Genomic DNA, 17,096 nt, shown 5'->3' with positions numbered 1-17,096 from the left:
ATTCAATATTGATTTACTATACAATGGCAAAAATTCACCACTATCTCTTCAATATATTAATCAGCTCCATCAAACACAATCATTGATCTATCATGAATAGAAATTAGAATCAAAATCAAACAATTTTCAACAACTATGATGATATAAAAAATTAAGTATATAATCATAGTAATTAAATTCACTTTTACACTGATATAAATTAAAAATCAAATATATCTAATATAAAAATTAATGAATAAATTTAATTAAATTAACAAAAAAATATATAATTAAATCAAATTCACATACATTAAAATTCAAACTTAAAGTTTAAACAGCCCAAACCCTCTTCCTCGTACCATTAAGACAAGGATTCATTAACTATTAATAATTCCCAGAATTTCAAATCAGATTAACTCAAAACTAATGAACTAGAAAACAACCAAAGAAATATATATATATATATATATATATATACAATTCCAGTTTTTTTAAACAATAAAAATCCCTACCACCATATCCTTACTAAGCCATCATTTTTCCATGCAAATTCGAAAAAAAAAAAGGACATAATAAACCCATTAAAGCACCCAAATCTTTTGTTTTTAAGTATAAGCCGTGATTTCCCTAGAAGTTGTAGCAGTAGGAGATGGTGGCAACCTAGCAGTAAAGTTTCTGAAAGGGAACTCATCGAGTTGGCTATCGTCGCACCCTTCATCAAAATTCAACGCGTAACTCGACGGATCATATCGAAAATCCGCCGAGTGTCGTCTCCCATGGCCATGGCCGTGATGACCATGACCATTATTGTGGCTATGACGGTGGCCAGGACCATGTCCATGTCCAATGCGGTTAATCAAATTACGACACTTGTCTTTTAACTCCGGCGACTTAAGCCATGTAGAAGAAGATGTCCTGCTTAGCCTTGGCTTGTTATGGTTGTCATCCCTAGGGCTTGGACTAGGGGTCGGAACAGGAGTGGTTGAAGCACTTAGCGCTATGCGTTGATGGTGATGATGATGGTGGATATGGTGGCGAAGCCATGGGAGACGAAGAGAAGATTTCAGCTTTTGTTTAAGAGTTGATGGAGAAATTGGAGAGCTTGGTTCGTTTTCGCCACTCATTGTTTCACTTTTTTCTTTTTTTCCTCTTACAAATTGGAGAAATTGGAAGGAGTGGATTATAGAGTGAGAACGACATGAAATTACAAGAAAGGACACGATTGGTACGGAAACGAGTGGACGGTTATTGTTTGAAATAATGGGTGTTTTGGGTAATTCAGAAATAAAAATCGATGGAGGTCAGGATTTTGCGATTTTTGTGATTTTAGAAATTCGTTGAGCCTGAATTTATGCTCTGCGTTTCTTTCTTTTCTTTTTCGTCAAAAGTGTTTGAGGAAACAATGGTGGGATTATATGTCTTTCACCAATTTATTATTGTTTGTACTTTCCAAAACAAGAAAAAAGATGAATTAAAGCTTAAACTATTTTGGGTAGCATTTAATTTAAAATTGAATTTGATTAATAGGTATTTATGAATTCTTTTTTAAATAATATTTTAGTTAATGCATTAGTTTTTCAAATTTAAGAATAGATTATTAATTATAAAATTTTTTATATAAATATCACTTTAATAAATTCTTATAAAAATTCTTTAACATTTACTTTTGAAATTTATGTATTTTTTATTTGATTTTTCTAGTTTACTAGGTCTCCATCAAAATATTCAATTGTATATTTACTAATTTGTTTTGACATTATGGTAAAAGCCTTGAAATGTGTAAAATCTAAAATTTATTTCTTATTATAAAGGCTTCGTATTGATATACTCTTGTTTGATCAAGCTAAATTCAACTTTACAAGTGACATAAATTAATCTTCATGAAATAAAAATTTGAGTCACATATCTAATATTGTCTAGTTATTTTAATTACATGGATATTGTGTTGATGCAGTTTTATTTGATCACACAAAATGGAAAATTGTATTGATATAGTTGATTTTCCGTTTCTAAATTAATTAAATATTATTTTTTAAAAATAATTATATAAATTAATTGAATTAATTTAAGTTGAATGAATATTTTATATAAATCTAAATAAATAATTGGGTTAGTCACGTGGCTCACCCTTTGTACGTAAGAGCGGTGTTTCTGGTGGAGGGCTGGTAGATGGCCAAGTTACCATGAAGCTTCCTTGCTTCCTTCCTTCATTTACTTTCTCTTGTCCTTTAAATTTTTTATTAATGTCATGTAATTTAGGGCTCTTTCACAGAATGACAGTAACATGTCACAGCTTCTTCTATCTTCAATGGATTAAAGTCGAAAATGATTGTGAAACATTGTTCCTTCAATAATCAATGCCATGGACCCGCTTTTGTCCCCCACTAATCTCGATCAGGTACCAACTGTTATTTCTCTTTGTTTTTATTGATTCAATCCCTTTCAATCATAACCCTTTTTTTGGTATCCTTTCTTCTTTCGGTTCTTTACGCTTTCTCTCCTCTTTATAATCACTCCTTCAATTTCCTCCTTGTTTCAGGATAAGCTTTAAACAGGAAGACAAAATCTGTTTATATAGACCCTGAAGCCTGAATATAACAAATAAAAGACTTCAGAGTTTTTTTTTTTTTTTTTTAACCTTTTATCAATGGCTGGTATGCTTCCTGGTGTTGAATATGCTAGAAGAAGACGGTTCCATCGAAGCGAAGGGCCATCTGATTCACCAAGCGTGTCTGCTGCTGGCTTGACAAGGAGGTCCTCCTTTGGTTTGTATAAAAGCAGCCATGAAACTCATCATTGCTCTGTTTCTTCACAGGTACTTCGTCTTTTCCTGATTATAAAGTAATTTTTGGGTCCATATTGAGGAGATTATGATCGGGACTAACTTGGGTTTTATTTGGAGAAAATAATTAAAGCAAAGGAGCACATTAATTCAAGCTCATCAGGATGAGAAGCTGGGAGGGGTAGCGAGAGAAGCCAAGGAAAGATTAGATGAGAGGCTGAGATCACAAAGAAAACCAGAACCCAAAAGGTATTAAATGGCAGAATATTTATTAATTTACATTAAATAGTTTTTTATTTTTGCAGTTATTACCCTGTTTTGGGCATTGAAAATCAGGCAAACCAGCAAAGAAAGTTTGAAGTGCATGGATGGGAGATCTTTGATTCAAGGGCAGTTGCATACAGAAGTGTTTGGATCAAAGAAGTTTGGTCAGAAGAGGTTCAGTTGGTCCAAGTTGAGTTGGGAGGCCTCGGATCAAGATGAGTGTGCGATTTGCTTGGAACGGTTCAAGACTGGTGAGAGCCTGGTTCATCCCCCATGCGCACATCGGTTTCATTCAAGGTGCCTGGTCCCATGGCTAGAGAATAATGCTCATTGCCCTTGTTGTAGAACGGAAATCCTATCTTGAAGAATAACAATTTTCTTGTCCTTGAAGAATAACAAAAGAATTACTGTAAGGTTGGCATGCCAAAAATGCATCACATGACATGTTAAATTGTTTGTTTCATATATGTGAAATTAAAATTTCTAATTAACATTGTGTAATTGTTCTCATGTTTCTACTTATAGATTCGTTTTAAATGTTTTTTATATTGAAAATGGAGGGAGTTGATGAACTAAGCTCTGACATAACTGCTCAGGTGCTGATTTCAAATGTGTTTAATAACTGATGATAATCAACCAATTTTTATTTTAATATTTATTTCAGATACATTTATAGATAAATTACAATTAAATTAACTTTTAAATCAACCAGGGCCTCAACAGTCAACACAACTACATCAGGCTGTAGAACGTTTTATAGTAATGTTTTACGCATAACATATTGTGTCGTCGGTGGTTAAGATTACTCCACTACTGCACTACACCATTCTTCAATCCTTTAAATCTTCGTGATAAGTTCAGTGGTATTCTCGGATTTTATCTCAATTTAATTTTTTTCAAATAATTTTAAATATATATATTTTTAGATCGATTTAATATATTCAAAATTTTAATTTTAAAATGCTTTTCGCAAGAATTGATTGAATTTATATTAAAATATTACTTCTAAGTATAATTATAGATTTATAGATTTTAGCTACATGATACACGTTTGTGAAAAAGTGTACTCCTTCTCTTTTAACCTACCCAACAAGGTGCATCATTTAAAAGTTTGCTTTTATGGCGTGAAAAAAAAAAGGGGGGGGGGGGGGTGGTGGCTTTTCCAATCGTATCCATTGTCACTTTTTCCTGGAAAGTTAGTATATATTTGGTATTTTTTTTCTTATATTTCTTTTTGGTACATTTTATCAAACATATGTTAAGCTCTAATTGGGGTTTTAAAAAGGCAACAATGACATAAAAAAAGAAAGTTGTTTTCTCCATCATATAGATCACATAGATTTGATTTTTTTTTTTTTTTTGGAAACATCAATCCTCATCACCAATGTTGATGGTCCATTTTCCCTTAGAATTCAAGTCACCTTACTCAAACACAATTACAGTGAAAATTACAACCCAAAAAAAAAAACTGTCTCCACTATTTCATCTAAAAATAATAGTACTTACATTTTCAAATAAAGCTATAATCAATATTTGTATGAGACAATTTCTTTTTGTTTTTTTTTTTTATTCATGTTGAAAATTCAGATGCAGTGCCTAAATAAATAAAGGATGGTTTCCTTATTATGGTTTGATTTTGATAGAAATAGCCTTAAGAGAATTCCAGCTGAACGGGACATTTCTTCATTGTAAAGTGATTCTTTTTATTGCACATCAATGTGCATTCATTCTTTTGTCCTACCCTTGAAATTCAGACAACTAAGTAAAATATAAGGTTCAGATTTTTTATTTGTTGGAAGATAAATTAGCTATCGTGTAATCTCATCGTCTGCATGTATAAAATCATTTTCACCTACTCAAATTAAGCACACAGATTATACAAAATCAAAAGTTTATATATATGACTAATTATAAATTATTTTTTTATAAGTAAATTTATCAAAGATATTATTAAAAACCTTAATCAGTTGATCAACTGAACAAATAAATATTCATGAAATTATGTGTTTACTATTATTTATTATGTTATTGATAATCGAATAAAATAATTATTTATTCGTTAAATTATAATTTAGATTGATAAATGGAAGATTAGAATTAATGATGGCAATAAGTTGATTCGGGTTTTTTTTTTTAAAGTAGCATCTAGTTTGTCATACTAGAAAGTAGGTGATTTATGCTGTGTGGAAAAGAAAAAATATGCTAATGGCTGAAAAGCCAAAATGTAATATTATTAGGGAAGGTAAAAAAATTCGTATCCGGCGGGTTTCGGTCCGACTCGATTTTTTAGGGTCGGTTTTTTTTTTTTTGAAAATCGGGGGTTGGGTCAGAGTTGGGTCAGGTAGCATGAAGATAAAATCAGGGTCGGGTCGAGGTCGGGTTTTAAGTAAACCCGACCCTACCCGACCAGATATATATATATAAATAATTTTTTAATTAATTTTTTAATTATATATATATTTATATAATGATATTTTTAAATATTTATATTTAAAAAATAATATTTTATTAATTTTAGGTCGAGTCAGATCGGGTACGGTTTATATAGTGTCGGATCTGATTCGGATTCGGGTATGAAAAAACAAAAAAATTTTCAAGTAAAATCGGATTCAGATTTTTTAAGCATTAAATCGAGTCAAATTCAGAGCGAGCAAAACCCACCTCAAATCCGACCCGATGCCAACCCTAAATATTACTTTGGGAAAGTGGAATGTCATTTTCTGCTACTAGTGTCATGTTACATCTTATCGAGGATAATTTCCTTTTGTCAAAAGTTTTAAGGAGACAAGATCACCCCATTACAGACCACAGAAAAATGCGAGGGAGGAAATAGTAAAGAAAAGAAAAGCACCAAAAAAAAAAAAAATAGTCTCACATGAATGTGATTCGGGCATTTCTTTGAGATTTTATATTGAAGATTTCGGATCTAATTCCTAAATTGGCCAATATTTTTTATGAGGCTTATGGTTATTGATTCTTAGAGTTTAAGACAGGTTAGTGATAAGCATGGTTTGAAGGAAAAAAGTTATATGAAGTGAAATCTGTGAAATTTTTTTAAAAAAATTAATTTAATAAAAATTGATAGAATTTAATATGTAAATTAATAATATATAAAAAATTATTAAAAATATTATTTATAATTTAAATTTGATCGATATTTATTTAATGGTAAAAATTTTATTAATATTTTTATTAAAAATATTTATCTAAAAATCTATATAAAATTATTTTCAAATTTTTTTAAAGTTTGTGTACTTGATTTATATAACGAGACTTTTTAATTTATCAATTTTTATTTTTTATTTTAATTTTTATTTGATCATTTTTACTTTAAAATTTTATAAACTTTACCTAAAAAATTTTATCTAAATCTTTTTCCGGTTTGAATTAGATTTGCAAGTCTTAAAAAAGTAGAGGTGATAATTATTCAATTCAAATCGGATATCTACGATTTTTTTTGATATTGTATCATATTATGAAATTTTAAAATTTAATTCAAATTCGAATCGAATTTTCATTCGATCTAAACCGAATTAAATTACATTGTACTGATTTAGTTCAGTTCAATTTATTGATTTTTAATTTTTTTAATTTTTATATATTATTTTAATAAAAATTTTAATATATTTTAATATATTTTGATATAAAATTATATTTTTATTTTTATAAAAATTTAAAATATATATAAAACTAAAAATATATATAATTCAGTTCGATTCAGAGATTTTTTTAGCTCTCAATCCAGAATCCGATCTGAACTTAATATATATATTTCATATCCAAATTTGATCCAAATCAAATAAAAAAAATTGATTCAAATCAAATTGAACACTACAATTTTAAATTAATTTTTAAATTTTTTGATTTTTTTTCTCACCCTTATCAAAAACTACACTTCTCTGCTTAATCTAATTTGGAGCACTCCAAACCAAAAAAAAAAAAAGAAAATTCAAATACTCCAACAACAATGAAAGTGAGAGTTTTTATTGGTTTGTAATTTTCTGAGAATTTCACTGCAATATTACGTTTAATCATTTATGGATCACTATTTCAAAAAATTAACCATGGAAGAAAACGACAGCGTTTCATCAACTAATAATTCAACTCTCAACGGCTAGTCTCAAGTGACCGTTTTGAGCTAACCCCAAGATTCAAAAATCTGAAAACTATACAACATAACAACAACAACAGCAACCCCACACCTTATTCTCCTTCAAAAATCAAAGCTGTGGGAACTAAAATCATCACTCTAAGTTCTTGCATCAACCCATTTTCAAGCTCTCATCAACAAGCCAAAATGTCAAAAATGGTGTACAGTTATACACCCACATACTACTCCACTCTCCATGACTCCATCACCTCTCTTTGCAAAACAATCCTCCCTTTTTCATTCAAGAAAAGGCGATTGCCGGCTGCTGAACACAGGCTTTCCAAGCTGCAATCTGATAATCTGAAATGGCAGCAGGATTCCTTTCACCAGATATTGAACTTGATGGGTCTGCATAAAGAAGGGATTTTGGGTGAAGCTGAGGTTGCAGCTTTTAGAACTCATTTGCTTGAGACTCTTATTGCTTCTCCACCTGAACTTGAGCAGCCTATCATTCTGAGAGATAAATTGGTCTTCTTGCAGGTAAATATTTAACAGCCACTTTATTTATCTTTTTTCTTTTTGTTGGTAGATTCTAATTTGGTTTCCACCTGTTGTAGGAACTGCTTTATGCAAAATGCATATCAGAGGAGGAGTACCATTCTTCAAAGAGGCCTTTGTTGCAGCGGTTAGCAGTACAAGGAGCTGACATTGAGGCCAGAGATGTAATCGTTGCGAACCCGAAAGACTCGAAAGAGAATCAAGAAGAAGAATGGTCTGTCATTGACTTGAAGGATGAAAACTGCATCACTAATAGAGACAATATGTTGCATTCCAAGAATAAACCAAAGAACAACTCCACAATGAAGCAGATCAAAGGAGCAGCCTCAGTTTTTGGCTTTGGATCATCTCAGAAGCCAAGTAAAAACAGATCAGAAAAGAGCATATTCGATGTAGATTCAAAATCATCAGCCTTTATTATGGGTTCCCAAGAAAACCCTTTTTGGGATAGTCATTTGAAGCGTAAGGAAAGTGAAACAAAATCAATTCTAATGCAAGAAGAAACCTTGCCAACGGAATCCATGAAGGAAAATGGTAGCGGTACTGATAAGGCAAAAAGAAAACCACTTAGAACTCTGTTTCATAGAGAGCAGAGAGAGGGACATGGTGGTGGAGGTGGTGATTATGGCCCTGGTTCGGAGGAGAAAGCATCAAAATCAGCAAAAAAGCAATGGGGTTTTGATGGTTTCAAGAAATGGAAGAGAAATGATTCAGAGGATGAGACAGCTCCTTTGCCTCTCAATGAAAGATCAGATAGTGAAGCATTCCTGGGGTCATGCCAGCTTGTTGCAACTCCCATCGGAGAGGGGCCAGACAACAAACAGATTAAGATGAAATTGCATGTAAATGGAGCTCCATCGGATTTCTTCATTGATAAGGTCCATCTCAATGGCTTATATTGTTAAAAACCTGGAGCTCGTATCTAATGTCCTACCTGATTTACACTTGCAGGTTTTAGGAGACAAAATAAAGAAGGAGCTATCACGAATTCAAGCAGAGCTTTCCACTACTAATCCGAATCTTAAATTTTCGTAAGCTTATTCTTTCCATCAATTTTCATTTGGAGTGATATTTTGAGAAGGTGAGATAAATGTATGCTTCATAAGAGCTCATATTTAGCACATTTGCCTAAGTTTGTGTCTGTTGTAATTCCACTAGGAACGACCAAATTGAAGCTATTTCCACAACACTTCCGGTGGACAAGGCTGACCTCAAAAAGTTCTTTCCCAAGTAAGGATGTTTACATATATGTTATTTACTTTTTTTGGTACAAGAAATGTTTAAGTGAAGGGAGGTCAGGGCGTGTCGCAGGCCTCACCAAGAACTTACATTAGATTTACAGATCGCTCAGCAATAAGGACGGTTGGCAGCGAGAATTATTCCCTTTGTGTTTATAGGCAGTGGAGAATGATATTGCACATACAATTATAAGATGTTGCCTTTAAAGATACTAGATTCATTAATACTTTCTCCGATAGGAAACAAATCGGATCACGTCAGTAGGCCATGAATCTTTTATTTACATTGCTTTTTTATTTGAAAGATATGGTAGATTCTAACTGTCTTCTCTTTGCCAATTTTTAAGGTCATGGTGTGATCGCTATGGAGATGTTGTGTTGGATGTGGTGAAGAAAGAATTCAAGGACCATGTAGGAGAGATGGAGAACATGAGAAATGCAACCAGAGAGAAGCATAGAATTAACTCAAAGCGATGGACAACTTTTGAAGATGATGAGAACTGTCACCCAAATCTCTTTGATAATAAACCATACTAGTGGTAAGGACTTGAGAAATAATCCTTTCTCCTATGATTACCCTGACAACAAACTGAGACCTGAATCATCTTTCTTTCAAGACCAGAATCCCTTTTGGAACCCAAGGCATTGCTCTTCTTTGCTGGGTTAGCTGAAAAAGCAAGTGTTGTTGTACCGTTTATTTGTATCTTGTCTTGCTATTAGACATTTGCAAGTACTTCTGAAGTAGTATTGTCTTGGCTGTTATGTGTTTAAAATGTAGCAATGCATGAACTATGAAAGAAGAACTCTGTTCTTCTTAGTATTTTGGTTCTTCGATTAAAGGAGGTAAAAGCCTATATCAGCTTTGGTTAGATTTTGTCCCCGAGGCTTTCTTGACAAAGCATTTGCAACATTGCAATCCTTTAAGATCAATCTGCAATTTGACGAGGAAATTTCTACCATAAAAACAAATAAATGGATTAAGACCACCAAAGGGAAACTAGGGAGTCAGTTCGAAACAGTAATCAGAAGTCATTAAAACATCCAGCTATCTGCTGTGGATGCTGAACTCACATTGCAACTCGACCTTCAGTACAATGCAAAGGTTGATGCATCTATGGTGATTGGTAAACAATCACTCTCTGAAGTTTCAACTCATCAATATCTGTAGACACATCTAATGCAAACCTTCATGCATTCCTGGTTTGATTGAAACGACATCTGTACGATAATAAGTAGCATCGATCTAATAATCCTCCCATGTTAATTACACTAAAGCTGTAGCCATCAGAGTAAAAAGCATGGCCAAAAAGATCCCATTTCCTCATTTTGCTGTATGTAAAAGTAATTAAACGTAGCCTCATCATGAGGAAAAGATGCTACATGTTATACAGGAAATACAACATTTAACATTTGTGTAAGAGGGGAAAATACAACTATTTAGCAGTCTTTACATATGTACGGTTTTATCAAAGAGGGGGAATCTCAGAGCTTGAGATAGAGGACTCCACACCCTGACGAACATCACCTCGGCAAAGTGGGCACACCCTGTAAACCATAGAGAAAAGTTCAGTTCCCAAAAAGAGAAAAAGAAGGCAGTGTGAAGGGGAAGCATTGGGAAGAAGTAATGATACCCGTGTATCTCTTTAAGCCATTTATCCACGCAAGACATGTGAAACTCATGCTGGCAAGGCAGAACTCTTATTTTGTCCCCTTCCTCATATTCAGCCAGGCATATATAACACCTATAACATTAATAACATATTCAATAGTAAAAAAAAAAGAAACACAAATTACTAAGGAAAGAGGAAACTAAATATAATCAATCCTTCCCCTTTACTTTTTTGGGAGCAAATTGTTACGAAATCTTCAATCTACAAGTATTAAGAAAGAACTTACTGTTCAACTGCATCCCCACCCTCAGCTGCATCCACTTTCTTGTGACTTCTGAGAGGGAAAGAATCAACTACAGATTCGGGGGCTGGAAGTGACACCATAGATAGGGAAAGTGACACTGGTTGACGATGAATTTCATCCAAAACCTACAAAATTTTCATTTTGAAAGAATGAAGAAATGAGGTAAGCTTGTGGAGCTCCATAGGTGTTTATCAATATCTAATGCACCATAAGCAGAAATGTTAATCATTAGCACGCTCCATTTTACCAGCAGATTGCAAAATCTCATGTCTCACATACACACACTCCCCCTGTTATACTAGAAATTGTACATAAAATCTTTCTCAATAAGAAAAAGATAAACATCTCAAATGCAAAGGAATGCAAGAAATGGGGAAGAAAAGGCATTTTTAACACATATAATCCAACTATAACATCATTAAAGTCCTTACACAGATTCATTTTTCCATATCGACAACATAATTAATATGTAACTTTACAATTTGGTAAAGTATGCAATACAAATCAACTTCTCATGGAACAAGGGACAGTAAAACACAAAATGACATAAGTATTTGTGATGGAAGTTGATGGAGGTAAACTACCTCAAATAGAGCCTCAGCAAGCATAACTATTCTTGATATGCTTGCACGAGCACTAGACTCATCAGTCATCAAGAGAGAATCACACGAGCAAGTACCATCAGGGTGGAGTCCAGATGGACAAAATGTAGTTTGCCGACTATTTTCATCATGACCACCACGCAGCCTTTCCCAGATCTGAAAAGAGACAAATGGGATAAGTTCATAGAAGTTACATAAGGGAACAGAAAGACAAATTGAACACAAACACACACACAAATATATATGCATCACCTTAAATGCCCAAAAGGAAAAGAGAACTTGATAAATGTTGTCACATGATTAGATCAATTAAATTCTTCATGCATGCATAACCAGATATAAAAGATGCTCTAACAAAAATGGGACATTGGTCAAAGATACAATAGACCATAAACCCCAACATCCAGGAATAATGCAGCCAAAATAAATCTAGTTACGGAAAGTGAGTTTTGATATATCTCTATCTACTAAAAGCAAGCTGCATAAACTTCTAAATTCTAAGTGCTTTGCCATTTAATACCTCTGATCTTGAGTGTCGTCTTCGTTCATTCAAGCTGTGAATTCTACTGCTGAGGTAACCAGAATCACCTCCAGCCCCATCATACAAGAAATCACCACTGAAATCAAGGAGCCATCTATCATGAAATCCTATATCATCACTATCATCTGTTGAGAGAAAAATGGACGGGGAATCATTAAATCTTCTAGAACTGCGTCTTGAAAATGCATCCCGAAACAATCTTCTACTATTCCTCCTGGCTTCACGATTACTTGTACCAGCACTGCCACCAGATAAAATATTGGAAGAGATACTCACAACGTCAACATGAAGCACACTTCCATCTCCCCAGCCCTGTTCCCTATTGGATACGAGAAATCCTAAACCCGAAGGCATTGCCTCTCGAATGGATTCAGCTCCTAGTGATTGAAAAGTCACTGGTTCAGAGGCATGAGAAGCAGAATCAGAACTAGAGTTTTGGACCGTTGTTAGTTCACCCAATTGATTCTCAACAGGTATCCCATGCAAATGTGAATCTTCAAGCCCTTGAGGAGACAAAATACTTGGCTCAGGACAGATCTGAGATGCATCCTTGTTTGCATTCTCAAAGCCACCGACTGCATCCTCATTATTCGAAAGATTTACTGAGACAGTGTCTGAAGATTGTTGTTCTTTAAAGGAAGTGCTAGCTGAAGTACTACTATCCTTATGAGATTCACCATGACTATAATCAGCGCTTACCTGAGAAGCAACTAACTCCAAACTTTCAGTTAAGCATCTCGTACAATTACTTGTTTCTACATCTCTTGAACCACTTTCGGTAGATGGATCCCCACTGGCTGCAGTTCTGCTTTCAGCTGAAATTCCAGTTTCAGTACCTGTGCCGCTGAACCTTGTTTCCATACTGCAGATGGAAGTAGATTCCTCCTGGGGGGTTTGGATCATGTTGGTAACTGGTTCACAGTGTTCTGCAGACTTCACCAGAATTTCATCTTGATAATCTTCCATCTACACCAAAATAATGTATTGTATCATTCCTGCAGCATATTCTAGAGCTTCCATGTGAAATGCTTAAGTTGCAATATAAATACAAGAAAAAAAAGAAGAAAATAACTTCCAAGACATAAACTTGTTCATGAACATGCAATCCACATGACATTAGCTGGAGCTAACAGAATTCACTTGACTCTTACATCCTCAATGAAGACTTCATAGAGTTATTTTGGTGGCCCCAGGTTTAGAGCAACAATTATGAGATGCTCAACCCACCGCCAGAAAGAAGATTCTGTGCTGCCTTCTGTCCACATCTTGGAACCGAGAGGAAAGCTAAAAGAGTTAAGCTACTTCATGGAATTTATCCAAGTACAAAGCTTTTATTGTTAAAAGAAAAAGTACAAAAATTGATGAAAAACAATCTAACCAAGTAATAATTGAGGTGCTGATTTAAGCAATAAGCAGTTTTAATTTACAAACCTACCCACTAATATAATATACTGCAAAAGAACATTGCACTTCTTTTTCAATTCTTCCCTCCAAATAAAATTCAGACAAAGAAAAGTGAAAGGGAAACTTCTGTTTCGACAGAGAGAAATTCAAAGAAAAAGATACTTCAGAAATTTAAACACACTCCACCATTAACTAGTAAGAATATTAGACTGACTTAAAAAAATTTGCACGCAAAGGGAACAATTTGTTATTTTTGGCCTAAAGCAAAGGGGACAGTGGAATGTGTAGATTTCGTGTGACAGCATAATGAGACTAGCTTACTTTTTGAGATAAGGGGGCTGCAAGAACTAGTAAATATCCTTTAGCTGAAATCAATTTCCGACACAGCATTAGAACCAAATCCCGCAAGGAACTAGATTCTTCATTTTTCCTTAATAGCATTCCCCCTGATAAAGCTATGTTGAACACATTGTTGAACCTACTGCTGGGGCAGTAAAACAGGTCCAAAATACCAAAAAAAAAAAAAAAAAAGGCGGGCCCTCTCAAACTGCATCATTTAACTTATAGATAGATAGATAGATAGGAAGACAATTTCTTGTCTTTCAGAGGGAGCGCTACAACATCAAGTAAGGCGCTATTTAAAAAGAACCGACCATTACAGAACACAAGAAATTTCAGACAAAAAAATGCTAAAAACGATCAAGGAAATAAAGTCAGTAGAGGAACCCCAAACATGATTAATTGACCAACATAAAAATCAATAATTTACAAATAATATCTAAGTAAAGAGCTTGATAGCTTATCTCTATCCTGACTTGACTTGAGCCAGAGGACTTGAGAGGAAAACAAACAAATCATATACCATGTTACTTCAAGCATGTATTAAAGCAAAAGAGCAAGAATTTTTTTTTTATAAAAAATCCTAAATTTACCGGAAAGAAGTGATTTTGTTATGAATTATGCAAAACCCAGATCGCCAAAAATTTATTAAAAATTAAAATTAAGAAAAAATAAGCAAAGGGGCATTGACTTTTTTTATCAAAAAGTCCAAAAGTAATAATCTTTGTATATAATTCAGCAACCTAACAACCAATCTCGAACGATCCAATAAAAAGAAAAAGACCAAATTTTTTATAGTCAATTACCTCAAGAGAAGCATGAGAAGAAGAGCTACCGCAGAGAAAGAGAGAAGAGAGTCCGGAACACCGATTAGGCCGGCGATTGAATCTCCCCCACGATGGGTTCGTCCCCAGTCGACTGCTACTCGATCCCATTTCAACACCTTCTTTTCTATCCCTTCTTCTTCAAAAGCTTTTGAGAGAAAATAAGAGTTTTGTGGTGATTGGTGGGTTTTTCTTTTTTCAAAAGTGTTAATGATGTTGATAATTGAAGAAGGAGAGACCCAATTCAAAGCTTTTTTTTTTTTTGGAAATGAATTATTAATGTGGGCTTACGTAAGATTGGGGTAAGAGAAAGGACGCTCTGATCAGAAGGTTTGGTTGGTTGGTTTGGAGTTTGTTTTATACTGTGAATTTGCACTCATCGGAATTATTATGAGCTCTCTTTTTATTTTTATTTTTGTTTTCGTTTATGGGATCAAATCAAAATTTAAATCATGTCCTAATAATTTCATCTGATTTCTTTCTTTTTTCTGCTTTAACTTATTTCAATAATAGCTAATTAAACAACCAAAAAAAAACCCTTTTTTTTCCTATGTTTAGAGGAATTTGGTTGGCTGGTATTAGGCAGTAACAATTAATAATTTTAGTTGAAAATGCTTGTATCCTTTTTATAGAGCTCATCTTTTGTAATTTTCATTGGATTTTTTTTCCCATTTGTGGTGGACTGTGCAATACTTAAAAAGTTAAAACCCACTTTTGGGGCAATACATGTGAGTAATGGAGTATATAGTTTGAAAGTGGTGGACACGAATAAAAGCCAATAATAATAATTAATTTTTGAATTTATGTCCACAAATTTCTTGACAGGAATTTGGGGTTGCTGATAGTGGCCCTTTCGGTTATTCACGAAACGAAAGGTTTGAAGGCCCAAATTTATAAGCTGACCCAAACTCATTCCTAATGGAAGCCGAGCTATTAGTTAGGGTTAGGGTTAGGGTTTGTCATAGTGGAACTCTCTCATCTTTCACTTCCCTTGTCCCCGCAGCCGCCGTGCCACACTCTCGATAGAGCTCATCAACCATGGCCGAACAGGTTCATACTCAGATCCTCTCTCTCTCTCTGTGTCTCTTTTGCTTCTCATTTTCTGTTTTTCTTTGTTTGTTTTCAGACAGAGAAGGCATTTCTGAAGCAACCCAAAGTGTTTTTAAGGTAATCTAAATGCTTAAAACCTTGAAAAATTTTTCAACTTTGTACTTTTTACGATTTGGGTTTTTGAGTTTAGCTGGGTTTTATTGGTTTTGTATCGTTTTCAGCTCCAAGAAATCTGGGAAGGGGAAGAGACCAGGAAAGGGAGGGAACCGCTTCTGGAAGAGCATTGGTTTGGGCTTCAAGACTCCTCGTGAAGCTATTGAAGGTTTGTTTTCCTTTTTGTTATGTCTATGGATGTATGTTTTTCAGGTGTTGTGGAACTATGGATGGTCAGTTTCCGTAAAGTTTTGATTGTTCCTTGCATTTACTAGCTTTAGCTGAGTAAAGATTTCTTTTAAGGTTGCTGGAACGCGAGTATCATGCTAATTAATAATTGCTTCATTTGTATATTGTCGTTCCTTTGAAATTTCAGAAAATGGATCCTTTATAATTCTAATATAAAAAATGTGTTTCATTGTACTTGATAAGAAACAAAAAAGATGATTTACTTGACTTGATTAACACCAAGAGTCTGATGTTTGGAAGTATGTACAGAATATGTTTCTATGCTTTTAGAGTTCAGTTGATATCCAGATTATGATGGTTATTATTTGATAATGTTTTGCACATTTGTTTCCTAAAGGAACCTACATCGACAAGAAATGCCCATTCACTGGCACGGTTTCTATCAGGGGTCGCATCTTAGCTGGTACTTGCCATAGTGCCAAGATGATGAGGACAATCATTGTTCGACGGAATTACCTTCATTATATCAAGAAATACCAAAGGCATGATCCAGCTCCTTTTTGTTGTTTTTTTCTTAAGGAATTGTAGTTTTAAAGTTTTTGTGAAGAAAATTTTCTTTTTTCCAGGTATGAGAAGAGGCACTCAAACATTCCTGCACATATTTCTCCATGCTTCCGTGTGAAGGAAGGGGATCATGTCATTATCGGGCAATGCAGGTTAAACTTTTAAATGGAAGGATTTTATTCTCATTGTTTGTCTCTGAATCTAATAGGTGTAGGTAATTTTGGTTGTTTGAAATTTGTGTGTATCATTTTCTAATTTCAGACCATTGTCAAAGACTGTGAGGTTCAATGTTTTGAAAGTGATTCCTGCTGGATCTTCTGGTGGTGGGAAGAAAGCTTTCACTGGAATGTAAGTTGCGAGCGTCTTCTGTGTGTTGTCCGGGGGGTGTAGGAGCCTATGGAGAAGACATAAGAATCTCTTGAACTGCCTCTAGATTTGAAGAACATTTGACTGCTAGATTTTTTTTCTAGTTTTTCTTTCTTTTTACTTTCTATGTTTGGATTCTGTCAAATTACACATCTGGAATTTTGAAGATATCCCCTCTTATATCCTTCTTGAATAGGCTTGAAATTTTTCTTATTTAGTATGATACATTTCTTTTAAAA

The 17,096-nt window shown here is 33.9% G+C and overlaps 4 protein-coding genes and 1 pseudogene across 7 annotated transcripts; 3 read left to right on the top strand and 2 right to left on the bottom strand.

Moving 5' to 3' along the window:
• Positions 1-408: 408 nt before the first annotated feature.
• LOC111304239 (uncharacterized) lies at positions 409-1,345 on the bottom strand. Its single transcript, XM_022900769.2, has one exon. The coding sequence runs from the start codon at positions 1,101-1,103 to the stop codon at positions 585-587; it is 519 nt and encodes a 172-aa protein (XP_022756504.2). The 5' UTR covers positions 1,104-1,345; the 3' UTR covers positions 409-584.
• A 1,163-nt stretch (positions 1,346-2,508) lies between these two features.
• Positions 2,509-3,516, top strand: LOC111304237 (uncharacterized). Its single transcript, XM_022900768.2, has 3 exons — positions 2,509-2,794; positions 2,895-3,010; positions 3,098-3,516. The coding sequence occupies exons 1-3, from the start codon at positions 2,627-2,629 to the stop codon at positions 3,387-3,389; spliced, it is 576 nt and encodes a 191-aa protein (XP_022756503.1). The 5' UTR covers positions 2,509-2,626; the 3' UTR covers positions 3,390-3,516.
• A 3,696-nt stretch (positions 3,517-7,212) lies between these two features.
• LOC111303335 (uncharacterized) lies at positions 7,213-9,652 on the top strand (annotated as a pseudogene). The gene is made up of 5 exons (XR_016326781.1): positions 7,213-7,655; positions 7,733-8,551; positions 8,625-8,704; positions 8,832-8,903; positions 9,259-9,652. The product of XR_016326781.1 is annotated as an uncharacterized LOC111303335 (transcript).
• Positions 9,653-10,210: 558 nt separating this feature from the next.
• On the bottom strand, positions 10,211-14,658 carry LOC111303333 (uncharacterized). Of its 3 annotated transcripts, XM_089742249.1 has the most exons (7): positions 14,518-14,658; positions 13,120-13,233; positions 11,948-12,934; positions 11,410-11,583; positions 10,808-10,950; positions 10,543-10,653; positions 10,211-10,456 (listed from the first exon to the last, which is right to left on the bottom strand). In XM_089742249.1, the coding sequence occupies exons 3-7, from the start codon at positions 12,932-12,934 to the stop codon at positions 10,378-10,380; spliced, it is 1,494 nt and encodes a 497-aa protein (XP_089598375.1). In that variant the 5' UTR covers positions 13,120-13,233; positions 14,518-14,658; the 3' UTR covers positions 10,211-10,377. The 3 variants fall into 3 exon arrangements, with proteins under 3 accessions (XP_089598375.1, XP_089598376.1, XP_022755247.2); XM_089742250.1 differs by lacking the exon at positions 13,120-13,233 and having other exon boundaries at positions 11,948-12,963; positions 14,518-14,652; XM_022899512.2 differs by lacking the exon at positions 13,120-13,233 and having other exon boundaries at positions 14,518-14,651.
• A 191-nt stretch (positions 14,659-14,849) lies between these two features.
• On the top strand, positions 14,850-17,050 carry LOC111303336 (small ribosomal subunit protein uS17). Its single transcript, XM_022899515.2, has 6 exons — positions 14,850-15,585; positions 15,662-15,702; positions 15,807-15,907; positions 16,325-16,469; positions 16,554-16,643; positions 16,753-17,050. Exons 1-6 carry the CDS (start codon positions 15,574-15,576, stop codon positions 16,841-16,843), a joined length of 480 nt encoding a protein of 159 aa, XP_022755250.1. The 5' UTR covers positions 14,850-15,573; the 3' UTR covers positions 16,844-17,050.
• The last annotated feature ends 46 nt before the right edge of the window (positions 17,051-17,096 follow it).

Source organism: Durio zibethinus, chromosome 13, assembly GCF_047325235.1.
Source record: "Durio zibethinus cultivar Kanyao isolate XHJ-2024 chromosome 13, ASM4732523v1, whole genome shotgun sequence".
Lineage (NCBI taxonomy): Eukaryota > Viridiplantae > Streptophyta > Magnoliopsida > Malvales > Malvaceae > Durio > Durio zibethinus.
This window is presented reverse-complemented; position numbering and strand designations above follow the sequence as displayed.

Bases quoted from the DNA above. Each gene is read 5' to 3' on its own strand.
- LOC111304237 (XM_022900768.2), top strand. From the start codon at position 2,627: ATGGCTGGTATGCTTCCTGGTGTTGAATATGCTAGAAGAAGACGGTTC. The intron at 2,795-2,894 runs GTACTTCGTCTT...AAATAATTAAAG, and splicing joins ATTGCTCTGTTTCTTCACAG to CAAAGGAGCACATTAATTCA. The intron at 3,011-3,097 runs GTATTAAATGGC...ATTGAAAATCAG, and splicing joins AGAAAACCAGAACCCAAAAG to GCAAACCAGCAAAGAAAGTT.
- LOC111303336 (XM_022899515.2), top strand. The intron at 15,908-16,324 runs GTTTGTTTTCCT...TGTTTCCTAAAG, and splicing joins TCCTCGTGAAGCTATTGAAG to GAACCTACATCGACAAGAAA. The intron at 16,470-16,553 runs GCATGATCCAGC...TCTTTTTTCCAG, and splicing joins TATATCAAGAAATACCAAAG to GTATGAGAAGAGGCACTCAA.
- LOC111304239 (XM_022900769.2), bottom strand. From the start codon at position 1,103: ATGAGTGGCGAAAACGAACCAAGCTCTCCAATTTCTCCATCAACTCTT.
- LOC111303333 (XM_022899512.2), bottom strand. From the start codon at position 14,646: ATGGGATCGAGTAGCAGTCGACTGGGGACGAACCCATCGTGGGGGAGA. The intron at 12,935-14,517 runs GTAATTGACTAT...ATTTTGGTGTAG, and splicing joins CTTCTCATGCTTCTCTTGAG to ATGGAAGATTATCAAGATGA. The intron at 10,457-10,542 runs GTATCATTACTT...TATGGTTTACAG, and splicing joins TGGCTTAAAGAGATACACGG to GGTGTGCCCACTTTGCCGAG.